This window comes from Thamnophis elegans, chromosome 14, assembly GCF_009769535.1.
Source record: "Thamnophis elegans isolate rThaEle1 chromosome 14, rThaEle1.pri, whole genome shotgun sequence".
Lineage (NCBI taxonomy): Eukaryota > Metazoa > Chordata > Lepidosauria > Squamata > Colubridae > Thamnophis > Thamnophis elegans.
This window is the reverse complement of record NC_045554.1, coordinates 13,116,470-13,136,847: the sequence shown is the minus strand read 5'-3', so window position 1 is coordinate 13,136,847 and position 20,378 is coordinate 13,116,470. Positions and strand designations below refer to the sequence as shown.

Here is a 20,378-nt window from a genome sequence, read left to right as displayed (position 1 = left end):
GTGAAAAGGCCTTAGAGCTTCCTGTTCCTGTGTAAGAAATGTATTCTGATTGGTGGTCAGACTCCCACGGGTTGGGCATCTTAACTAACTTTGTAGGCTCTCAGGCTTGGTTGAACATTGCTGGATGATGTAATCTTCCCAGGTGCCATGTGTTGAGATGGGTAGAGGGCTAATCCCAGTGGTGGGTTCCTACCAATTCAGACCAGTTCGACTGAACCGGTAGTAGTTTGGTGGCCTGGGTCTCTGGAATCATCAGCGACCCAGGCCTGCCACGTCCCCAACTGGTTCTCTTTGTGGTATTGAAGGCACCACCATCTTGTTTTTTGCTTCTGTGCATGTACACCAGTAACGTGCGGTGAGGTTTATGGCTGGTGAGGCAAGTGGGTGAAAGCTTCCCTATGTTGGACACAGCGGCAGGGCATTTGGATGCCCCGCCGCTGTGTCTGATATGGGTGGCTTTTGCCCACTTGCCTCACCAGCCATAAACCTTTCTGAAAGCCATACCAAAGCCCCGGCGCTGTGTCCGCCATAGAGGCGGGACGCAGGACACTTCTACCCAGTGATGTGCGGTGAGGGTTATCGTTGGTGAAGCAAGAGCGCAGCAGCAGTGAGAAGCAATGTCTCCGCCACTGTGTCCGACAGACGTCTCGCCGCGGTCGCGCTCCACCGCCTTGCCCCCCCCCTCCGATGAACAATCCTGCTGCCCCGGCCTGCAGCCAGCCCACCCACCCCCCGCCCGACCTGCTCCCCACCTGGCTGGCACAAGGACGGCACAAGGACTCACTGCTCTCCTCCTCCTCCTCCTCCTCCTCCTCCTCCTCCTCCTCCTCCTCCTCCTCCTCCTCCCCCCCACTCGGTGCTGAGCTGGCTGCAGGCCGGGGCAGCAGGATTGTTCGTCGGAGGAGGTGGGCGGGGCAAGGTGGTGGAGCGCGATGGTGGCGAGAAGCAGCTTGGATGGAGCCAGGACACCCAAGCTGCTGGCAGTGTCCCGGCTCTGTCCAAGCTGCTTCTCGCCATCGTCGCGCTCCATCGCCTTGCCCCCCCCCACCTCCTCCGATGAACAATCCTGCTGCCCCAGCCTGCAGCCAGCCCACCCACCCCCCGCCCGACCTGCACCCCGCCTGGCCGGTCGGCCAGCACAAGGACTCACCGCTCTCCTCCTCCTTCTCCTCCTCCTCCTCCTCCTCCTCCTCCTCCTCCTCCCCACTCAAGCATCAGCGGGCTCCGCGGGACAACAGGGTCTCATAAGCTGCGGCCAGGGCAGAGAGGAAAGCGGCGGCAGCGGAGGAAGAGGCAGCACGGTGCTGGGCTGGCTGCAGGCCGGGGCAGCGGGAATGTCGGCACTTGACGGTTCCCGCAATGCAAAGTGCCTGGCAAAGTGCAGCAAAGGCACCAAGCCGCCCAGTAGAAAATGCCGGGCAGAGAAGAAATTGCTGCTGAAGAAATGGCGGTTGGCGCCCCAGTAACCTCTCCAGAATCACCTTCGATAGCACAGTCGCTCAAGTGCAAGACATGATTCTCTGCTCCCAGATCAAGAGGCGGGAGAATCAGTGCCTCCTTTGCATATGAATTTTTTTTGCTTTTTAACCCATTCTTAATTTTTAAAGGGTGAAAAATTCCTTATGCAAAGGAGGCCCCTAGTTCTCTGGCCTCCTCCTAATAGTTAACACTAAGCAGACACCAAGCCACTGTGACTTGGAATCTGGTAGCAACTACCTTGGCTTTAATTATTTTAAAACAATTCTTTAAAATGTTTTCCTTTTCCTGAGGAGACTGGTGAGGCCCCGCTTCCCCTGCCTCTAGTGACTGCACGTCCCTGCTTCTACGCCTGACACAGCGGCAGGGCTTTTGGAAGGGCTCTACCACACCAAGGGAGAACCCACCTTTCTCCCCTCTCTTACAAAACAGCATCAGAAGGAGAAAGGGGCAGATTATATTAACGAAGACACCCCACACTTAAAGTAGTTCCGTTTAGACAGGAAATGGAAAATGATTATAAACATTCCTGCTGAATGGTCAGCCTCCTTGCTTTAACACTTTTGGGTTGCCAAATTCAACTCAGACACTTCCCAGCTGAGGGATTTCCTACTGCCCAATAAATGCATTTATTTATGGGAATGGTTCTGAAACATAAAAAAAAGTGCCAGCCCCCGCGCCAGCAGAGGTGGGTAAAACACACACACACACACAAATTACTTACAATAATACAATTACTTACAAATTACATTAATTTTGAATTCCTCCCCCTCCCTCCGACCCACATACCTTTCCCAGCTCTTTCACAGAGGATTTCAACTCTGCTCTTGCCTGCCATGATGAAAATGTAAAAATGTAAAAGGAAAAAGGCAAGAGCTGCTGAGGTCAGGCTGGGTTAGCTGCTGCCAGACTCTCCATTGGATGACTCTGCTTAACTGTTTAAAAAAGCCTCTTTAAAAAGTGCCCTCTACAGGAGGCGAGAGAACCACGTGCCTCATCTACATAAGGAATTTTTCGGCTTTTAACCCTTGCTTAACTCTGCTCGAGTGATCATAAAGATAGACTAAATGAGGCACGTGGTTCTCCCGCCTCCTCCTGTAGGGGGCACTTTTTTTAGAGCTTTTTTTAAACAGTTAAGCAGAGTCATCCATTGGCGACTCTGGCAGCAGCTAACCCAGCCTGACCTCAGCAGCTCTTGCCTTTTTCCTAAGCAGAGTCATCCACTGTGACTCTGGCAGCAACTACCTCAGCCTTTTTCCTTTTACATTTTTTTTCTTTTCATGATGACAGTGGTGAGGCCCTGCCTCCCCTGACTGCACGTCCCTGATGTACACTTTTACTTGTACTGTGCATGCGCATGCAGTGCGCATCAAGTGCGCACATGCAAAGCGCCCCTAAACAAATTGCCAGTAGTTCTCTGCTGGAATCCACCCCTGGCTAATCCTATCATGTCCTAAGGGCCATATCTTAATCCCATCACCCTGGAGCTGAAGGGGGTAGATCTTTGTTATGTAGAATCACGGCCTTAATGGCCCATTGACAAAGGTGGGGTGTGTGTCAGTTTCTGTGTCCCTCTTAGGGGGAAATATTCTGCCCTTTTAATATTTCCTAAAATATTTCATTTTTCTAAGAGAGAGGTGAGTGCTAACTTCCTATACTGGGTTGATAAAGTAGGTTGACATCCCTTTTATTTGTTTTTTTTCTCTTTAATCTGCTTGGGGCATTCCTGCTGGTTTTTGCATCTTGCTGGTGGCAACTCAATCTGCTTCAGATCCCCGAAAGTTTTTCCAAAACAGCATCGTCTTCCAACTGTGATATTCAGCCAAATTCCTCTTGGCTGTACTTTTAACTCAGGCAGCTAATTGTTAAACATTAAGGAGAGCCTGCTTATCGCTGGAAGGCTATTGACTTGTGTGGCTGAGCAGCCCCTATTATAAATGAATTGGTTGGACCGAATTTGCATGTGGTTTGCTAGCTGCGGCTGTGTGCATGGAAAAAGGAGTGGGTGGGAAAACTCCTATTTGCCCCAGGGTGAGCTGGGCTGTGTTATTTACACACTATGTAAGCACACCGCAGTGGCTTTTCAAACAAGTTCTGCAGTTGAGAATGTACCAAGCATGCAGCTAATCTCAACTGGAAGATTTATTCCTGCAGAAAAGGAAGGAGGTCTCAACTGCTTTGAGATTTGGGTTCCTTCTGAGTGGTGAGTTTTCCACCAAGCATTGCTCAATAAGGGTTTCTTTATTATGGTGTTTCTCAAACCAGGTGACTTTTAAGGGTTTGTGGACTTCAGCTACCAGAATTCTGAGAGTTGGAGTCAACAAGTCTTAAAAGTTGCCAAGGTTGAGAAATGCTGATATAGAGCATTTAGAATGAGTGAGTAAAATAAAACAGGATAGATGGATGTGAAACAGATAAATTAATTGAGGAGGGAGGGAGGAAGGAAGGAAGGAAGGAAGGAAGGAAGGAAGGAAGGAAAGAAGGAGGAAAGGAGATGGGAAGGAGAAGCATGGAAGGAGAGGAGAGAGATAGGGAGGTAGGGAAGATGGGGATGAAAAGGAAAGAAGAGAGGGAGGGAGGAAAGAAGCAAAGAAAGAAAAAGAAAGGAAGAGAAAGGAAGGAAAGAAGAAAATGGGAATGAAAGGCAGTAAAGGAGAGGAGGGAGGGAGGGAGAGAAGGAAGATGGGCATGAGAAGGAAGGAAAAGAAAGAAAGAAGATGGGAATGAAAAGTAGGGAAGGAGAGGAGGGAGGGAGGAGGGAAGGAAGAAAGGGAGGAAGGAAGATGGGATTGAAAAGAAAGAAAAGAGACGAAAGAAGGATGGATTCTGGAAATTGAACTCCCAGAAAATTGCCACAGTTGGGATGATTCTAAATGAAGATAATATTTGGTGGATGATGTGATTGTTGCAATGAGCTACAAAAATATTTGGAGGCTGTTTTGCAGCTTAGGAAAGCTCAATTGGCTTCATTGGGGCAAGTTTACTTGTGCTATTGGCCTACCTTGCAGGGTGGTTAGCAGGAAGCTTGAGAAGATGAATGGAAACTGGGGCTCTATGTGATGTGAAAATTACAACTTAATTTCAACAAACTGCTCTCTGGGCACAAAAAGGTCTGCCAAGGGAATGCCCATGGAGAGGCTCAAGTTTATGGCTTAGAGCCGAGGTGGCGCAGTGGTTAGAGTGCAGTACTGCAGGCTACTTCAGCTGACTGCTAGTTCGGCAGTTCGGCAGTTCAAATCTCACTGGCTCAGGGTTGACTCAGCCTTCCATCCTTCCGAGGTGGGTAAAATGAGGACCCAAATTGTTGGGGGCAAGAGGCTGACTCTGTAAACCGCTTAGAGAGGGCTGAAAGCCCTATGAAGCGGTATATAAATCTAACTGCTATTGCTATTGCTATTGCTATTTGCAAAACTGGTACATACTGAGCCATGTTGGTGCAGTGGTTAGACTGCAGTACTGCAGGCTACTTCTCTGCCGGCTGGCAGCCTGAGCTTTGGCAGTTCAAATCTCACTAGGCTCAAGGTTGACTCAGCCTTCCATCCTTCTGAGGTCTATAAAATGAGGACCCAGATTGTTGTGGACAAGAGGCTGACTCTGTAAACCGCTTAGAGAGGGCCCTGAAAGCTCTGTGAAGCGGAATATAAGTCTAAGTGCTACTGCTATGCTTAATTATCTGAAAAAGAATAAGAATAGAGAACAGAATAATATAGAAGAGAACAGAATAGGGCACAACACAAACACAATACAAATAGAAATCTTTATTGGCCTGAGTGATTAAATACACAAGGAATTTGTCTCAAGTGCTGAAGCTTTCACGGCATATGCAAATATGTCAACAAGGTTTCTTTCACGAGGTTGCTTCACAAAAGAATATCCCCAAGGAGGTTGGACTAGATCAGAGGCCTTGATGGCTGATAGGTGAACAACTGCCTAATTTACCGAATCGCAAGAAACTCTAGGTGTCATTGATAGTAGCAGGTGGAGAGGGATGCACTCTGCTGCCTGATACTGATCTGACACCAGGCAATGCAAGCCAGATGGTCGCTTGGTTACAAAATCCAGCAGGGTCACCTTGGGCCAGGTGTGCTCAGTCTAAATTATCTCGCCAATCAGAAACCGGGGCAGGTGAGTAGCCAGGGAATGGCTCGTCCTTGCCCTATGCTCCTTGGAGGGAGAAGGGAGCAGAGGGAAAGAGAAGGGATGAAGGAGCAATGCTTTGGCACGTGGGAGCTGCTTTTGAGGTATGTTACCTGTGCAGGTGTGAACAAACCTCAGTTGCGTAGGGATAACCTGAACGTCGATTCTGCATTCAAGAGGGTTTAGCGCAGGGCTTCCCAAATCTGGTTGCTTTAAGGTGAGTGGACGTCCAGCTTGCGGGATTTCCCAGCCAGCAAGCTGGGAGTTGAATTCCACCCACCTGAATGTGGCTAAGATTGAGAAACGGTGATTGAATGCATCTGTGGAAGGGAACTGTGGAATGGCATTCTGTAGGTCAGACCGAAGGACAATTTGAACCCTTCTCCTGGAAGCTTACTTGGAACATTAGTTCCTTATGTCCTTGTATGCTTGCTTCCTTCTTCCTTCTCTGTTTTCTTTCTTCTCTGATTCTTTCTTCCCTTTCTTTCCTTCCTTCCTTCCTTCCTTCTTTTCTTCCTTTATTTATTTATTTATTCTTTCTTTCTTTCTTTCCTTCATTCTATCTTCCTCCCTCCCTTCCTTTCATCTTCCTTCCTTCTTTCCATCTTTGTTTCTTTTCCTTCATCTTCCTTCCTTTTTCCTTCATCTTCCTTCCTTCCCTTCCTTCTTTCCTTTTTTCCTTCCTGCCTTTTTTCCTTCGTGTTATTTCCTTTTTCCTTTATTTTCCTTTTTCTTCATCTTCCTTCCTATTCTCCTTCTTCCTTCCTTCATCTTCCTTCCTTTTTTCCTTCAACTTCCTTCCTTCCTGTTTTCATTCTTCCTTCTTTCATCTTCCTTCCTTCATCTTCCTTCCTACTTAATTCCTTTTTTCCTTCATCTTCCTTTCTTCCTTTTTTTCCTTATTCTTCCTTCCTTTTTCCTTCATCTTCCTTCCTTTTTTCCTTCATCTTCCTTCCTTTCTGCTCTCCTTCATCTTCCTTTCTTCATCTTCCTTTCTTCATCTTCCTTCCTCCTTCCTTCCTTCTTTCCCTCCCTCCCATGACTTTATTATTTTTATGAACAATTCAAGGCTTGATATTTCTCCAGGCCTCCCAAACAACGTTCTGTGTTTCTACCACCTTCCTCCGTTTTAGAGCCTAGGATGAAACATTAGGTGGAAGATGGATGTTGTGCTTTGTTACCAGCCAGCTTTCCCCACCCCTCCCTTTTTCAAAGAGAAAAGAATCTTGGAAATATAATTCCACTAAATGAATCATCGCACATGGAGGTGTCTTAATTTAGTCTGAGAACAGCCAGCAGAATTCAATCTTACCTTGAAGGTGCGTTCTTTGTTCCAGAAGATTCTCCATCTCATGTTGGTAGGGATGGTCTGTAATCTTGACCAGAGAAAATGTGGGAGGTCTGCAGAAAAATTATTTGCATTTTTATATTGCACTAAATCAGGGGTCCTCAAACTACGGTCCCTGGGACGGATACGTGCAATGAACATTTGTGTTGCTGCAGAGAATCTCCCCCTTCGGGGTCTTTTTGGGCAGGTCGGAGGGGGGCAGAAATTCTGACTTGGGGTCTGCTTTGGCCTCCTGGTGTGGGGATTTCGGCAAAGGCTGGAGGGAAGTAATGCTGGTGGCGAAGAACCGGAGGGCCTCGTTCCAGTGGGACGGCATCATGGCCTGGAACTGGCTGACCATCTCTGCTTGCTGATCCTCCAAGCACTGGTCCCTGGCCTTGCACTCCCGCAGGTCTTTCCCCTGCTTGGAAAGCCTCTGCTCCTAGTCTTCACTGAGGTGCTTCTGCTAAGCCTCCTTCTTGGTCAGATCCAGTTTGAACTGAGTTGTTTTGCCATCTCTTTCTCATGTTGGCTGCTTAGCTCCAGCAACTGCTTCTTGTTGGGGCCCTAAGGAGCCCGGGTGGGCAGGCAGGTGAGGAGTGGCTGGGAGGGGTGAGTAGAGGCTGGCGAGGTGCCCCTTGATGTGAGTGACATTGAATTAGCCACACCCACCCACTCACATGACCACCTTGCCACACCCACCCAGCCAGTCATTAGGCAGATCATATTAGTGGTCTGCAGGATTTAAAATTATGAATTTAGTGGTCCCTGAGGTCTGAAAAGTTGGTGAACCTTAGACTAGACAGAGGCACAAGAGAGATTATTTGCTTTCCTATATTTAGAAAATAGCCGGAATCCTGGCCTTGGGGAATGATTTTGAAACACCAGCTTCTCTCCTGCAGCTTTCCAGAGACCTAATAAGTTTCAGCCTGTCACTTGCAATGTGTCACTAAGCCTGCAGTGTTAGCCTACCAGACCTCCACAACATTTTCTTTCCGTTTTCTTCATTAACTTCCTCACACTTTTATGTTGAGCTCTGGAGGAACATGGGGATTGAGCAAAGGAAGAGAAGAAGCTTTAGAAAATGGTGCCAAAAAGAAATAAATCTGTCTGAGAATCCGCTCTTCTGCAAAAAAAAAAAGAAAAAAAAAAAGAAGAGCAACCAGGATGATGAGGGGACTGGAGACTAAAACATACGATGAACGGTTTCAGGAACTGGGCCTGGCTAGTCTAGTGAAGAGAAGGACCAGGGGAGACTTGATAGCAGTCTTCCAATATTTGAGGGTCTGCCACAGAAAGGGGGGGGGGGGGTCAAGCTATTTTCCAAAGCACCCGAAGGGCAGACAAAGAATAATGGTTAGAAACTGATCAAGGAGAGATTCAACCTGGAAATAAGGAGAAATTTTCTGACAGTGAGAGCAACTAACCCATGGAACAGAAGTTGCCTTCAGAAGTTGCAGGAGCTTCATCACTGGAGGCTTTCAAGAAGAGACTGGACTGCCCTCTGACAGAAATGGTGTAGGGTCTCCTGCTTGGGTGGAGGATTGGACTAGATGACCTACAAGGTCCCTTCCAACTCATCTGTTAATCTGTTAAAACTGAGCAAGGGCAAAGGTTGGGATGGCCTTCTTTATGCCTCTTTGGTCCAACAGCTGCTCCTCCCTTGGCTTGAGAGGTGAGAAGGCTGGTGACCTCACAAGGGCTTCCCTGGCAACTCAGCATGAAGTCATGAGCCCAGCCATTGTTGCAGCAATAGGGAGAGAAAGCTGCTTGGACAATATTGACCAGTTGTAGCTTTGAGCTTGCCAGATGTGCACCAGAGTTGGTCCTTGAGTTGTTCTAAAGTCTTGTTCTCTGTTCCAACCTCTGGTTGGGAATGCCTGTTTCCCTACAGCATGATGCTTTCCTTGAGGAACCTTGTGGGGCCGCTGAGTTGCTGACGAGTCCCCGTTTCCATCTGAAGAGAAGACAACATCTTGAACCTTGAAGCAGCAATGCTGGTGAAGGAATATCGGATTTGTATGCCTCTCACCACTGAAGAGGTAAAGTTGAGCTCCTGAAATTGTGGGGAAGGAAGGGGAGGTTTTTTATTTAGCCAAACTATCTTGGAATCTTCACACCCAACTTCCTTGCTAGCTTGTTGCAGGACACGATGGGCTGGAGGAGTTGGGAGGGGAGGGTCAAAGGTTTGGTTTGTTGCTAGAGATTGGAGACTACAGAACACTGTTGCTCAATCTTGGAAAACCAGAAGGTCTGTGGACTCCATCTCCCAGAATTCCTCAGCCAGCAAGGGGAGAATTGTCCGCTGGAGAATGCAGCTGGCTAGAATTGCTAGCTGGAGAATTCTGGGTGCTGTTTCACACATCATCAGGTTCCCAAGTTTGAGAAATACCACATTAGAAGAAGGGAGGATACTGGCTGGAATGAAACCTCCCCAGTTTCTAAATTAGGGACCAAAACTTTCAGGGCTTCATGAGGCTACCGACCTTCTACACTTGCGATGGCAAACCTATGGCACATGTGCCCGAAGGAGCATGTCACCACCTGTTCCTCTTCTGGGTTTCTGGCATGCATGCACGTGTGACAATCAGCTGGCCTTCATGAGTGCAGCAGTGCCAGAAACTGGAAGAGCAGGTCTTCCGTTTTCCGGCCAGTGGATTGTTGTGCGCAGACCCAACCGGAAGTTCATTTTCCAGCGTTTGCATATCCCCTGGGCAGCTCCTCTTCTTGGTTGCAGCCCAGATGAGCATGCACGCTCCATTTTCGGCACTTGGTGCCAAAAAGGTTTGCCATCACTGTTCTGCACACTTTGAGCCATGTGTCTCAACCTCAGCCACTTGAAAAGGTGTGGACTTCAGCTCCAGAATGTCCCAGTCAATGTGCCAGCTGGAGAATTTCGAGAGTTGAAAATCCATGCCCTCTTAAAGTGGCCTGGGGAATTCTGGGAGTTGAAGTCCACCCTTCTTAAAGTTGGCTGAGTAGCTCCGGGAATCGGTCCAGATCTCTTGAAATGGGCTGGAGAATTCTGGGAGTTGAAATCTACCTGGATTAAGATTGTTGTGGTTGAAAAACCACAATTTAGAGGAAGGACAGTCAACAGTGTAAATCCTAAACTTAAGAGTATACAGAAATGTATTTAAGACACCCACCCATCCCTGGCTCTGAAACCTGGGAAGGGAGATGTTCAGACTTGGGTGATGTGGGTATTATCCACTTGTCTCCCTTGCTTTTTTTTCCTTTCCAGATGTTAAGCACAGGTACTAAAAGTAGTTAAATGAGAAAGGGGCTTAGCAGAAGCAGCCTATTGGTTAGAGTAAGCTGCACAATGAGATGGAGTGTTGTGGCCCACCAGTAACCAGCAGAGCTGGTGACAGATTCGGACAGTGAGGAGGTTGGGGAGGAAGATGGGCCAGTCCTGGAGTCTGGGGAAGGCTCTGACGAGGGCTCTGTGTCGGAGGCAGAGAAGGGGTCCGGGGGCCGTAGTTTGAGGACCCCCCCCTGATTTAATGCAATATAAAAAACGCAAATAATTTTTCTGCGGACCACCAAAATTGTCTCACGGACCCCCAGTTGGTGACCGCTGGACTAGAAGACCTCCAAGGTGTCCCTTCCAACTCTGTTATTCTGTCATGTTTTTTTCCCAAGGTTGAAATATGGCCTGTTGCAAAAGCAGGTGCAAATGTTATGAGCTGTTAATGGCTCTTAGGAAACAAGCCTTAATAACAGGCAAGCTCTCGGTTCCCCTGTGGCTCCCAAGAAGATGAATGTGTCACAGAAGTGGTGGACAGCTTGTACTGAACAACGTGGAGTCTTTTGTGGAAAACAGTGGCCCCTGGGCACATGGTGTTCTGAGAGATTGAGCAGCAGGCTCATATGATTTGCATGTGCGTGACAGATGGGTCCATGCCTGCCTAGACACCTGTGATCATTCGGGCCCCACAGGGCATTGGAAATATGTTTAACCTGATAATGCATTTAAAACAGAGTTAAAAGGGACCTTGGAGATCTTCTAGTCCAGTGTTTCTCAACCTTGGCAACTTGAAGATGTCCGGACTTCAACTCCCAGAATTCCCCAGCCAGCACTGTTCTAGTCCAACCCCCTGCTCAAGCAGAAGACTATATAGCATTCCAAACAAGAGGTTGTCCAGTCTCTTCTTGAAAACCTCCAGTGATGGAGCGCCCACGATTTCGGGAGGCAAGCTTTTACCCTGATTAATTGTTTCCACTGTCAGGATATTTCTCCTCAGTTCTAGGTTGCTTCTCTCCTTGATTAGTTTCCATCCATTGCTCCTTGTCTCTCTTCTCATCATAGAGAGATCCATCTAGAACTAAGGAGAAATTTCCTGAAGGAGGCAGGCTGTTCCATGGGTTAATTGTTCTCACTGTCAGGAAATTTGTCCTTAGTTCTTGGTTGCTTCTCTCCTTGATTAGTTTCCACCCATTGCTTCTTGTTCTGCCCTGAGGTGCTTTGGAGAATAGCTTGACTCCCTCTTCTTTGTGGCAACCCCTCAAATATTGGAAGACTGCTATCATGTCTCCCCTAGTCCTTCTTTTCACTGAACTAGACATAATCAAGTGGCTGTCCAGTCTCTTCTTAAAAGCCGCCAGTCATGAGCACCTATAACTTCTGGAGGCAAGTTGTTCCACTGATTAATTGTTCTCACTAGCAGGAAATTTCTCTTTAATTCCAGGTTGGATCACTGCTTGATTCGTTTCCATCTGTTGTTTTTTGCCCTGCCTTCAGGTGTTTTGGAGAATTAGGTTATCCCCCCCCTCCCCACTCTTCTTTGTGATAGCCACTCAGATATTGCTATCATGTAAATACAAAGGATTTTGAACAGGTGATTGAGAGGAAGCAAGGATTGGTGCTAAGTGCCATTGTAACTTCAGATGGTCACTAAAAATGATTGTTATTGTTGTTAGTCGTGAAGTCATGTCTGACCCATCGTGACCCCATGGCAGTGGTGGGATTCAGCCAGTTCGCACCTATTTGGGAGAACCGGTTGGTAACTTTCTAAGCAGTTGGGAGAACTGGTTCTTGGAAGAAATCTCCTTTTGTTTTTTCCCACTTTGCAGGGCTAATCCTGTAAGGAAGGCAGGAAGGAAACATTCTGGTGTTGTTTCTAGCCTAATCTTTAGTGCCCTGCTTACAGAAACTGCCTCTCCAGTTAACCCTTATTATCATTGTAACAATTAAGGTGAAGTGCCAATCGACCTGAGTGACATTGACTTGGCCACGCCCACATGATCACATGACCACCGAGCCCCGCCGACGCAGCTGGTTATTAGGGCAGAGAACTGGTTGGTAAATTATTTGAATCCCACCACTGCCCCATGGACAACGTTCCTCCAGGCCTTCCTGTCCTCTACCATCCTCTGGAGTCCATTTAAACTCATGCCTACTGCTTGGGTGACTCTATCCAGCCCCCTCATTCTCTGCCATCCCCTTCTTCTCTTCCCCTCCATCTTTCCCAGCATGAGGCTTTTCTCCAGGGAGTCCTTCCTTCTCATTAGGTGACCAAAGTCTTTGAGTTTCCTCTTCAAGATCTGGTGTAATACAGCGCTACTGTAAATTTTATGGTGCCAGCCTACATTCAATAGCAGTGTTGGCGGGTGCTGCTTCGTAAAACGTGAATTTTTGATTCCTGACACATTCTTCTTTGTCTTCAGTTTCCTGACTCAATGTTTAAGTTAAATTGTGCTGGGAGGGACTCCCCAGGAGTAGCAGCCCTCCCTGGTGTTAATAGCAGAAGAAGAAGAAAAGGATGGTGACACATTTGCACTTTAGAGAAAGATTGCGAATGTTTCAGTACAGAAGGCTAGAAGTTCAGTTTCCTTCATCAGCTCTTGCGGGATGGGATTGCTTATATTATCTTTGGAAAGTTCCGAGTGATTTAAGGATAGAATCAAGATCATGTGAAGTGCTAGTACCGCTTCACAAGGCCTTGGTAAGATCGCACTTGGAATGCCATTTGAATCCAGTTTTGGTTATTGTGATGTCAAAAAGTTGTGGAGACTCTAGAAAGAGTGCAGAGAAGAGCAACAAAGATGATTAGGAGACTGGAGGTTAAAACACATGAAGAACAGTTGCTGGAATTGGGTATGTTTAGTTTAATGAAAAGAAGGACTAGGGGAGACATGATAGCAATCTTCCAATATCTCAGGGGCTGTCTCAAAGAAGAGGGAGTCAAGCTATTCTCCAAAGCACCTGAAGGCAGGACCAGAAGCAATGGGTGAAAATTAACTAAGGAGAGAAGCAACTTAAAACTAAGGAGAAATTTCCTGACAGAACAATTAACCAATGGAACAGTGTGCCTTGAGGAAATTCCTCCTTAGTTCTAAGTTGCTTCTCTCCTTCTCTCTCTCTCCTTCACCCTTTGTTTCTTGTCCTGCCCTCAGGTACTTTGGAGAATAGTTTGACTCCCTCTTCTTTGTGGCAGCCCCTGAGATATTGGAACAAAAACTAGACATACCCAGTTACTTATCCCAACTTCTACCAATCCAGCAGTTTGAAAGCACGTAAAAAATGCAAATAGAAAAATAGGACCCATCTTTGGTGGGAAGGGAACAGCGCTCTGTATGCCTTCGGCATTTAGTCATGGAGCCATCTTCTGACAGCGCTGGCTCTTCAGCTTTGAAATGGAGATGAACACTGCCCCCTACAGTCAGGAACGATTAGCACACATGTGCGAGGGGAACCTTTCCCTTTAAATAATGTCAGAGTGGAGGAAAGGGGGCAGGCAGCGACAATACTCCCATAGAGTCATTATTTGATTGTTCTCTTGATGGCTCTTGTCATCCTGCTAATTACCGAAGACCTATTATCTGCACTTTGGAGGAATTGTCAAGCTTTCTTTGGAAAAAAAAAAGAAAAGAAACCCATTCCAATGGCGCCTGGTTAATCAGCAGCCTTCCTCGTCTGAGAGCAGGCTGGGGGTGCAATGTGCTGACAAAGATCACGGGCATCTGAAGAGGTTCAAATGATGACATGCACCCCACCCCACAGCACGTGACAGCAGTTGCGCCAGGTGTCCTGACATGGCCTATCAGTTGGGATGAGGTCAATACTACTCTGCCGGCTTTTATGCCTAAATAGCAATAGCAGTTAGACTTATATACCGCTTCATAAGGCTTTCAGCCCTCTCTAAGTGGTTTACAGAGTTGGCATATCGCCCCCCACAATCTGGGTCCTCATTTTACCCACCTCGGAAGGATGGAAGGCTGAGTCAATCCTGAGCCGGTGAGATTTGAACCGCTGAGCTGCAGAACTAGCAGTCAGCTGAAGTGGCTGCAGTACTGCACCCTAACCACTACGCCACCTCAGACTAGAACTCTCCAGCTCCTGCTTTCTAGCCTGATGCCTTCACCACTGGGCCAAACTGCCTCTCTCTCCTTCTTCATTAACCTTCATCAGTCTTCTTGCTCTTATCTGAGATCACTTGAATGTGAAGATTGGAGAGTCTAAGGGGAAAGATTTTCCCATCTCACCTCCAACCATGTTCTCTCCTGTGACAAAATCATTCCTTTCAGCCCTTGTTGGTGGATGGACAGAGATCCCGTTAGAATATTGCAGGGTGCTAGTCCCTATGAAAGGGGGTGTGATGGCTCAGCAGTTAAACATGGCTGAGCTTGGTAGCTTGAAGAATGACAGCCCAGGTTCAAGACCCAAGTGCTGCAGAAGCTCCCTGTCCTAGCTCCTGCCCACCTAGAATTTCAAAATCATGCAAAGGCAACTAGATAAACAGGTACCACTTCGGTGGGAGGATAACAGCATTCCTGGAACCCCGGCATAGATTCATGCCAGCCACATGACCATGGAAGCACCTTTGGACAATGCCAGTTGTCTTGGCTATGAAATGGAGATCAGCACCGCTTTCTAGAGTCAGACTCTTCTTCTTCCTCTTCCTCCTCCTTCCTCTTCTTCCTCCTCCTCCTCCTCCTTCTTCTTCTTCCTCTTCTTCTTCTTTCTCTTCTTTCCCTTCTTCTTTCTCTTCCTCTTCTTCCTCTTCTTCCTTCTCTTTGGAACGAGCTCCCCGTGGAGATTCGTACTCTCACCACCGTCCAGGCCTTCCACATAGCCCTTAAGACCTGGCTAGCCCGTCAGGCCTGGGGACAAAGATAATCGCCCCTCCCGAATGATGAATGAATGTTGCTCATTATTTTACTCGATGTTTGTCTACGTTATTGGTTGTATTTCCCTCCCCTGATTTTATGTAAGCCGCCCTGAGTCCCCTCAGGGAAAAGGGCGGCCTATAAATGTTAATAAACCTTCAAACCTTCAAACCTTCTCCTTCTCCTCCTTCTTCTCCTTCCTCTTCTTCTTTCTCTTCTTTCCCTTCTTCTTTCTCTTCCTCTTCTTCCTCTTCTTCTTCCTTCTCCTCCTCCTCCTCCTTCTCCTCCTCCTCCTCCTCCTCCTCCTCCTCCTCCTTCTTCTTCTTCTTCTTCATCTTTTTGTTCTTCTTCTTCTTCCTAGTGTATTCCCACAAGAGCTGGGTCTGCTTTTTGGATCATTGAACACCACTCTGCACAGTCAGCTGCATCTCCAGGGCATAGGCCCACAGCTTCCATATCTTTTGATGGTGTCTTGCCATCTCTGTTTTGAGTGCTGGCCATTGACTTCAGGTTGGTAGGCAGTCTTAGCCATGGTGGAAGTTGCTGCTCTTGGGACATGTCCATACCAGAAGAGTCGTCCTTCTCTCATCTTCTCTATAATTAGTGCCACACCAAAATGTTGTCAAATGGGGTCATTTGTGCTGTGGTCAAGAAGGGAGGTGCCTGATATTTAACAGAGCCTTCGCATTTCCATGGCATGGAGAGAGCTTTCATTCCCTGTTGTTGTTGCCCAGCATTCAGTGCCATACAGTGCAACAGGGCAGATGGTTGTCTTGTAAATCTTAGATTTAAGACGGTCAGACATGAGACAGATATGACTGGCCAGAGAAAACCTTTATTTTTACCGTTTTTAGTCCCTATGAGGATTCTTGGAGCTGTAACCCCCAATCCTTAATTTCTAAATGATTGGAGATGGGACCTTAACCACGATGTCTGGCCTGGAAATGGTTCTTTCAACTGGAGCTTGAATTCATCATGAGAGCTGAGCTGAGTAGACTTTAGTTCACCCTCATGGATTTCTTGCTGCTCCTCTACATCTTTCAAACTTTGGACAACACTGCAAGCGAGCAGCTTCTGGAGCCAAAGCCCATCTTGAACCAACCTCCCCCCTGTAGCTGGCTTGAGAGGCAGGCAGCATGTTTAGTCATTCAGCTCCTCTTAGCTGTGTGCCAGGCTAAAAGTAGCTCATTTCAACACAGCTGTCGCTGTTGGTTGGAGCTCGGCAAACAGGAGCATGGGTTGCAGCAAGATAGCTGATGGCTTTCTGGTGTGGCTGGTGTTTACTCTGGGGAAACAATTCCCTTTGCTTTGGAGGAAAAGTCTCTTTTTGCATAACAAAAACCAAAAATGGGCCTTGCTTTCAGGAAGAAGCATCCATAGGTCTCTACTTACCAAGAAGAGACTCCTGAAAACAGGGATACTCCCTGTTGGACTTTGAAGAAGCAACAGTTGGACTTTGAAGAAGATGAAATACTCTATGGAAGCAACAGTTGGACTTTGAAGAAGAGGAGATATTCTATGCAAGCAAGAGTTGGACTTTGAAGAAGCAACAGTTGGACTTTGAAGAAGCAACAGTTGGACTTTGAAGAAGCAACAGTTGGACTTTGAAGAAGAGGAGATACTCTATGCAAGCAAGAGTTGGACTTTGAAGAAGCAACAGTTGGACTTTGAAGAAGAGGAGATACTCTATGGAAGCAACAGTTGGACTTTGTAAGAAGCAAGAGTTGGACTTTGAAGAAGCAAGAGTTGGACTTTGAAGAAGAGAAGATACTCTATGCAAGCAAGAGTTGGACTTTGAAGAAGCAACAGTTGGACTTTGAAGAAGAGGAGATACTCTATGGAAGCAGCAGTTGGACTTTGAAGAAGCAACAGTTGGACTTTGAAGAAGAGGAGATACTCTATGGAAGCAACAGTTGGACTTTGTAAGAAGCAACAGTTGGACTTTGAAGAAGCAATATTTGGACTTTGAAGAAGAGGAGATACTCTATGGAAGCAACAGTTGGACTTTGAAGAAGCAACAGTTGGACTTTGAAGAAGAGGAGATACTCTATGCAAGCAACAGTTGGACTTTGAAGACGAGGAGATACTCTATGGAGCAACAGTTGGACTTTGAAGAAGAGTAAAAAAGTAATTAGGAAAATTCTGATTTGTGCTGAAAAAGGTAAATTGACATGGGAATTGAAGAACAAAGACAAATCAGAATATTATAGGATCTGGGATAAATTTTATCAATGGTTGGAACAAAAAAGGAAAGACTCCAAATAAGCAATGACTAAGATTTATAGAATGGAGATTAGAATTATGTATGAAATCATAACAGTGAAAATGTATAAGACAAGAACGAAGCAACATGGATGGAAATACGATATCTTTATATTTGTCAATACCAAATAGCCCAATTGTAAATAAGCAAGGTGGTTATAACATTTAACTTTATATTCTGGCATGTATGACAAGGACATTGCCAGGACAGTTACACTGTGTCCAATATTTTAATGTGTCTTTAATTAAAAAAAAACTTTTTATTAAACAAAAATGAAGAATAGGAGATACACTATGGAGCAACAGTTGGACTTTGAAGAAGCAGGTCTTCTCCAAACTGCGCAGACATGGCCCACCAAGAGAGAAAACCAATGGATCATCCAACCAAGTCAATCAAGAGTCCTCACAAAAGGCACTAATAACCAGGCTCAAATTATCTCATTTTGGACACATTATGAGAAAACTCAACTCCCTGGAGACTATAAACCAGGAAAGGTGGAAAAAACCTTATGCAAAGTATGTTAAGATGGAAACCTCTGTCCCTAACCTGCTTTTTCAACTCTTCCAAAGGTGACTTCATCATCATCAGAAGACAGAGATCTCTCCAGAGAACTAAGGAGAAATTTCCTAACAGTGAGGACAATTAACCAGTGGAACTGCTTGCCTTCAGAAGTTGTGGCTGCTCCAACAATGGAGGCTTTTAAGAGACTGGACAGTCATTTGTCTGGAATGGTATAGAGTCTCCTGCTTAAGCAGGAGATTGGACTAGAAGACCTCCAAGGTTACTTCTGTTATTCTGATTGAAAGGAAAGACAAACAGCCGCAAGATGGATGCTGGTGACGGTGTGATAAATGGACCAATGGAAGAGTTTGAAAGACCAGGTTAGGGACAGAAGATCCACAAGAAAATCAGTCTGTGGTTTTGAAGAATTAACACTTATTTGATGGCCCATGATCAGGTCTTCTTTCATAGTGAGAAGAGGAATACTTTGTTAGAACTGACCAATATACATATACATAAACAATTATACATATAGAGTACACATACACATTCAATTATACATACATACCATTATATATAAACAATTACACATATACAGTACACACACACAGACACACAGACACACAGACACACACACACCTAGCTGATAACTTGGCATTGCCTAAGTATTTAATTATCCTAATCCATAAATTTGTCCTCAAAAACAAACATAAATTCTAATGTAGGGTTTTCCCCCTTACCAGAGGGAGCCCCCTTGCGGAGTACTGTGAAGCTGTTACCATGGCAACTCCACTGCTCTGTACAGCAGAAGCCATTTGAAGGTAGCACAGTAGAAGCCATTCAAAGGCACAACAGGCTGTATCTTAACTGAACACACATCCCGAGGGGTGTTAGGGGGGGTCTGACCCCCACAGCATTTTTCCCCCCAGAAAATAAGTCATCCATGTACCAGGTTTGGTTGAAATTGCTCAAGGTGTTCCAGAGTTATGCAGGGACACAGCGATAGATAGATAGATAGATAGATAGATAGATAGATAGATAGATAGATAGATAGATAGATAGATAGATAGATAGATAGATAGATGATAGATAGATAGATAGATGATAGATAGATGATAGATAGATGATAGATAGATAGATAGATAGATAGATAGATAGATAGATAGATAGATAGATAGATAGATAGATAGATAGATAGATAAATATATATATATATATATATATATATATATATATATATATATATATATATATATATATATATATATATATATATATATATATATATATATTTGCTGCTTTCTTTTGAATTCCGAATTCTTGTATTCCTTGCTTCAGAAGTGGAGAAGAGAGTAAATATTGTTTTTAGTTGCTTTAAAATTGTGATTATTATAATGCTGTTATGGAGAGCGGGGGAAACCAAATCCTTGTCCTGGAGTTTTATAGAAATATTTTAAACAGATACATGAGTGTCTCGGGAAGGGACCAGTCTGTTCTCCTCCCACACCCTTCCCCTTTGCCCAAACCCCTTTCAGCATGGCTCTCCTCTTGGTCTTCTTTCCTCAACAGTACCGAGTTGGGCAGCTTTACACCATCAGTAAGCACAGCCATCAGGAGAGCGACAGAGGAGAAGGGGTGGAAGTGGTGAAAAACGAACCTCACGAAGACCCCGTCCATGGGCCAGGCCAGTTCACAGAGAAGAGGGTTCACCTGTCCAGGTAAGGAAGCGCCAGCGACATTTCGAGGGCTGGTTTCCTGTTTCTCTTCTTCTTCTCTCTTGTGGGCAACTTCGCTAAAGGGGCATCTTGCAATCACCCTGCAAGGCAGGTCAGGAGTTTCTTAATGTATCCCTCGGAGGGGAAGAAGGTTTACTAAGTGTATTCTGTTTACGGAGTAACACGACACATTGTAGGGTGTAGGGAAAGCAGTGAGTTAAGGAGGAGTGACTGTACAACATTAATGGGCAAGATTTTTCCCTGCCTTCACATTCGATCTGTTTCCTTTCCATTATATTTGATCCTTTCTTTCTTTATTCCTCTTCCCCTTTCTCTTCCCCTTTTCATTCCTCCTTCTCTTTCCTTTTTCTCTTTCCCTTCTCCCTTTCCTTTCCCCTTTCTCTTCCCTTTCTCTTTTTCTCCTTCCTTTTTTCTTCTCCCTTTCACTCCCTTCCTCCTTTTCATCTTCCTCCTTCCCTTCTCTTCTTCCTTTTTCTTCCCTTTCCCTTCCCTTTCTCTTTCCTTCTTCCTCTCCTCTTTCCTCCTTCCTTTTCCCTTTCACTCCCTTCCTCCTATCCCTCTTCCTCCTTCTCTTCCCTTTCCCCTTTTTCCTCTTCCCTTCTTCCTCTCCCTCCCTCCCTCCCTCCTTCCCTTGTCCTATTTCTTTTCCTGTGGCCAATTGCTTCCTGCCTTTATTTCAACTCCACCAAGCCGCCTTCAAGTTAACACTCTTGTATTTCACCCTTAACAATGGTGGAATTGACCTTAGGAAAGGCTACTATCATTTGCAAAAGAAAATAATAGTAGTAGTTGTGAGAAAGCGACAATAAGCAGCCCTGGGATTGCA

At 45.9% G+C, this 20,378-nt stretch overlaps 1 protein-coding gene across 2 annotated transcripts in view; it reads left to right on the top strand.

Annotated features, from left to right (window-relative positions):
- The window catches only part of LOC116517331 (cytoplasmic phosphatidylinositol transfer protein 1-like), a 61,253-nt gene that overhangs the window by 6,703 nt on the left and 34,172 nt on the right, over positions 1-20,378 (top strand). Inside the window, exons 1-3 of one of the 2 annotated variants that reach the window (XM_032230225.1) lie at positions 3,498-3,679; positions 8,835-8,982; positions 19,386-19,534. In XM_032230225.1, coding sequence (XP_032086116.1) covers positions 8,935-8,982; positions 19,386-19,534 — 197 coding nt within the window. In that variant the 5' untranslated portion in view covers positions 3,498-3,679; positions 8,835-8,934. Of the gene's footprint in view, positions 1-3,497; positions 3,680-8,834; positions 8,983-19,385; positions 19,535-20,378 lie in introns of those variants that run through there. The other variant, XM_032230227.1, reaches the window with a different exon arrangement.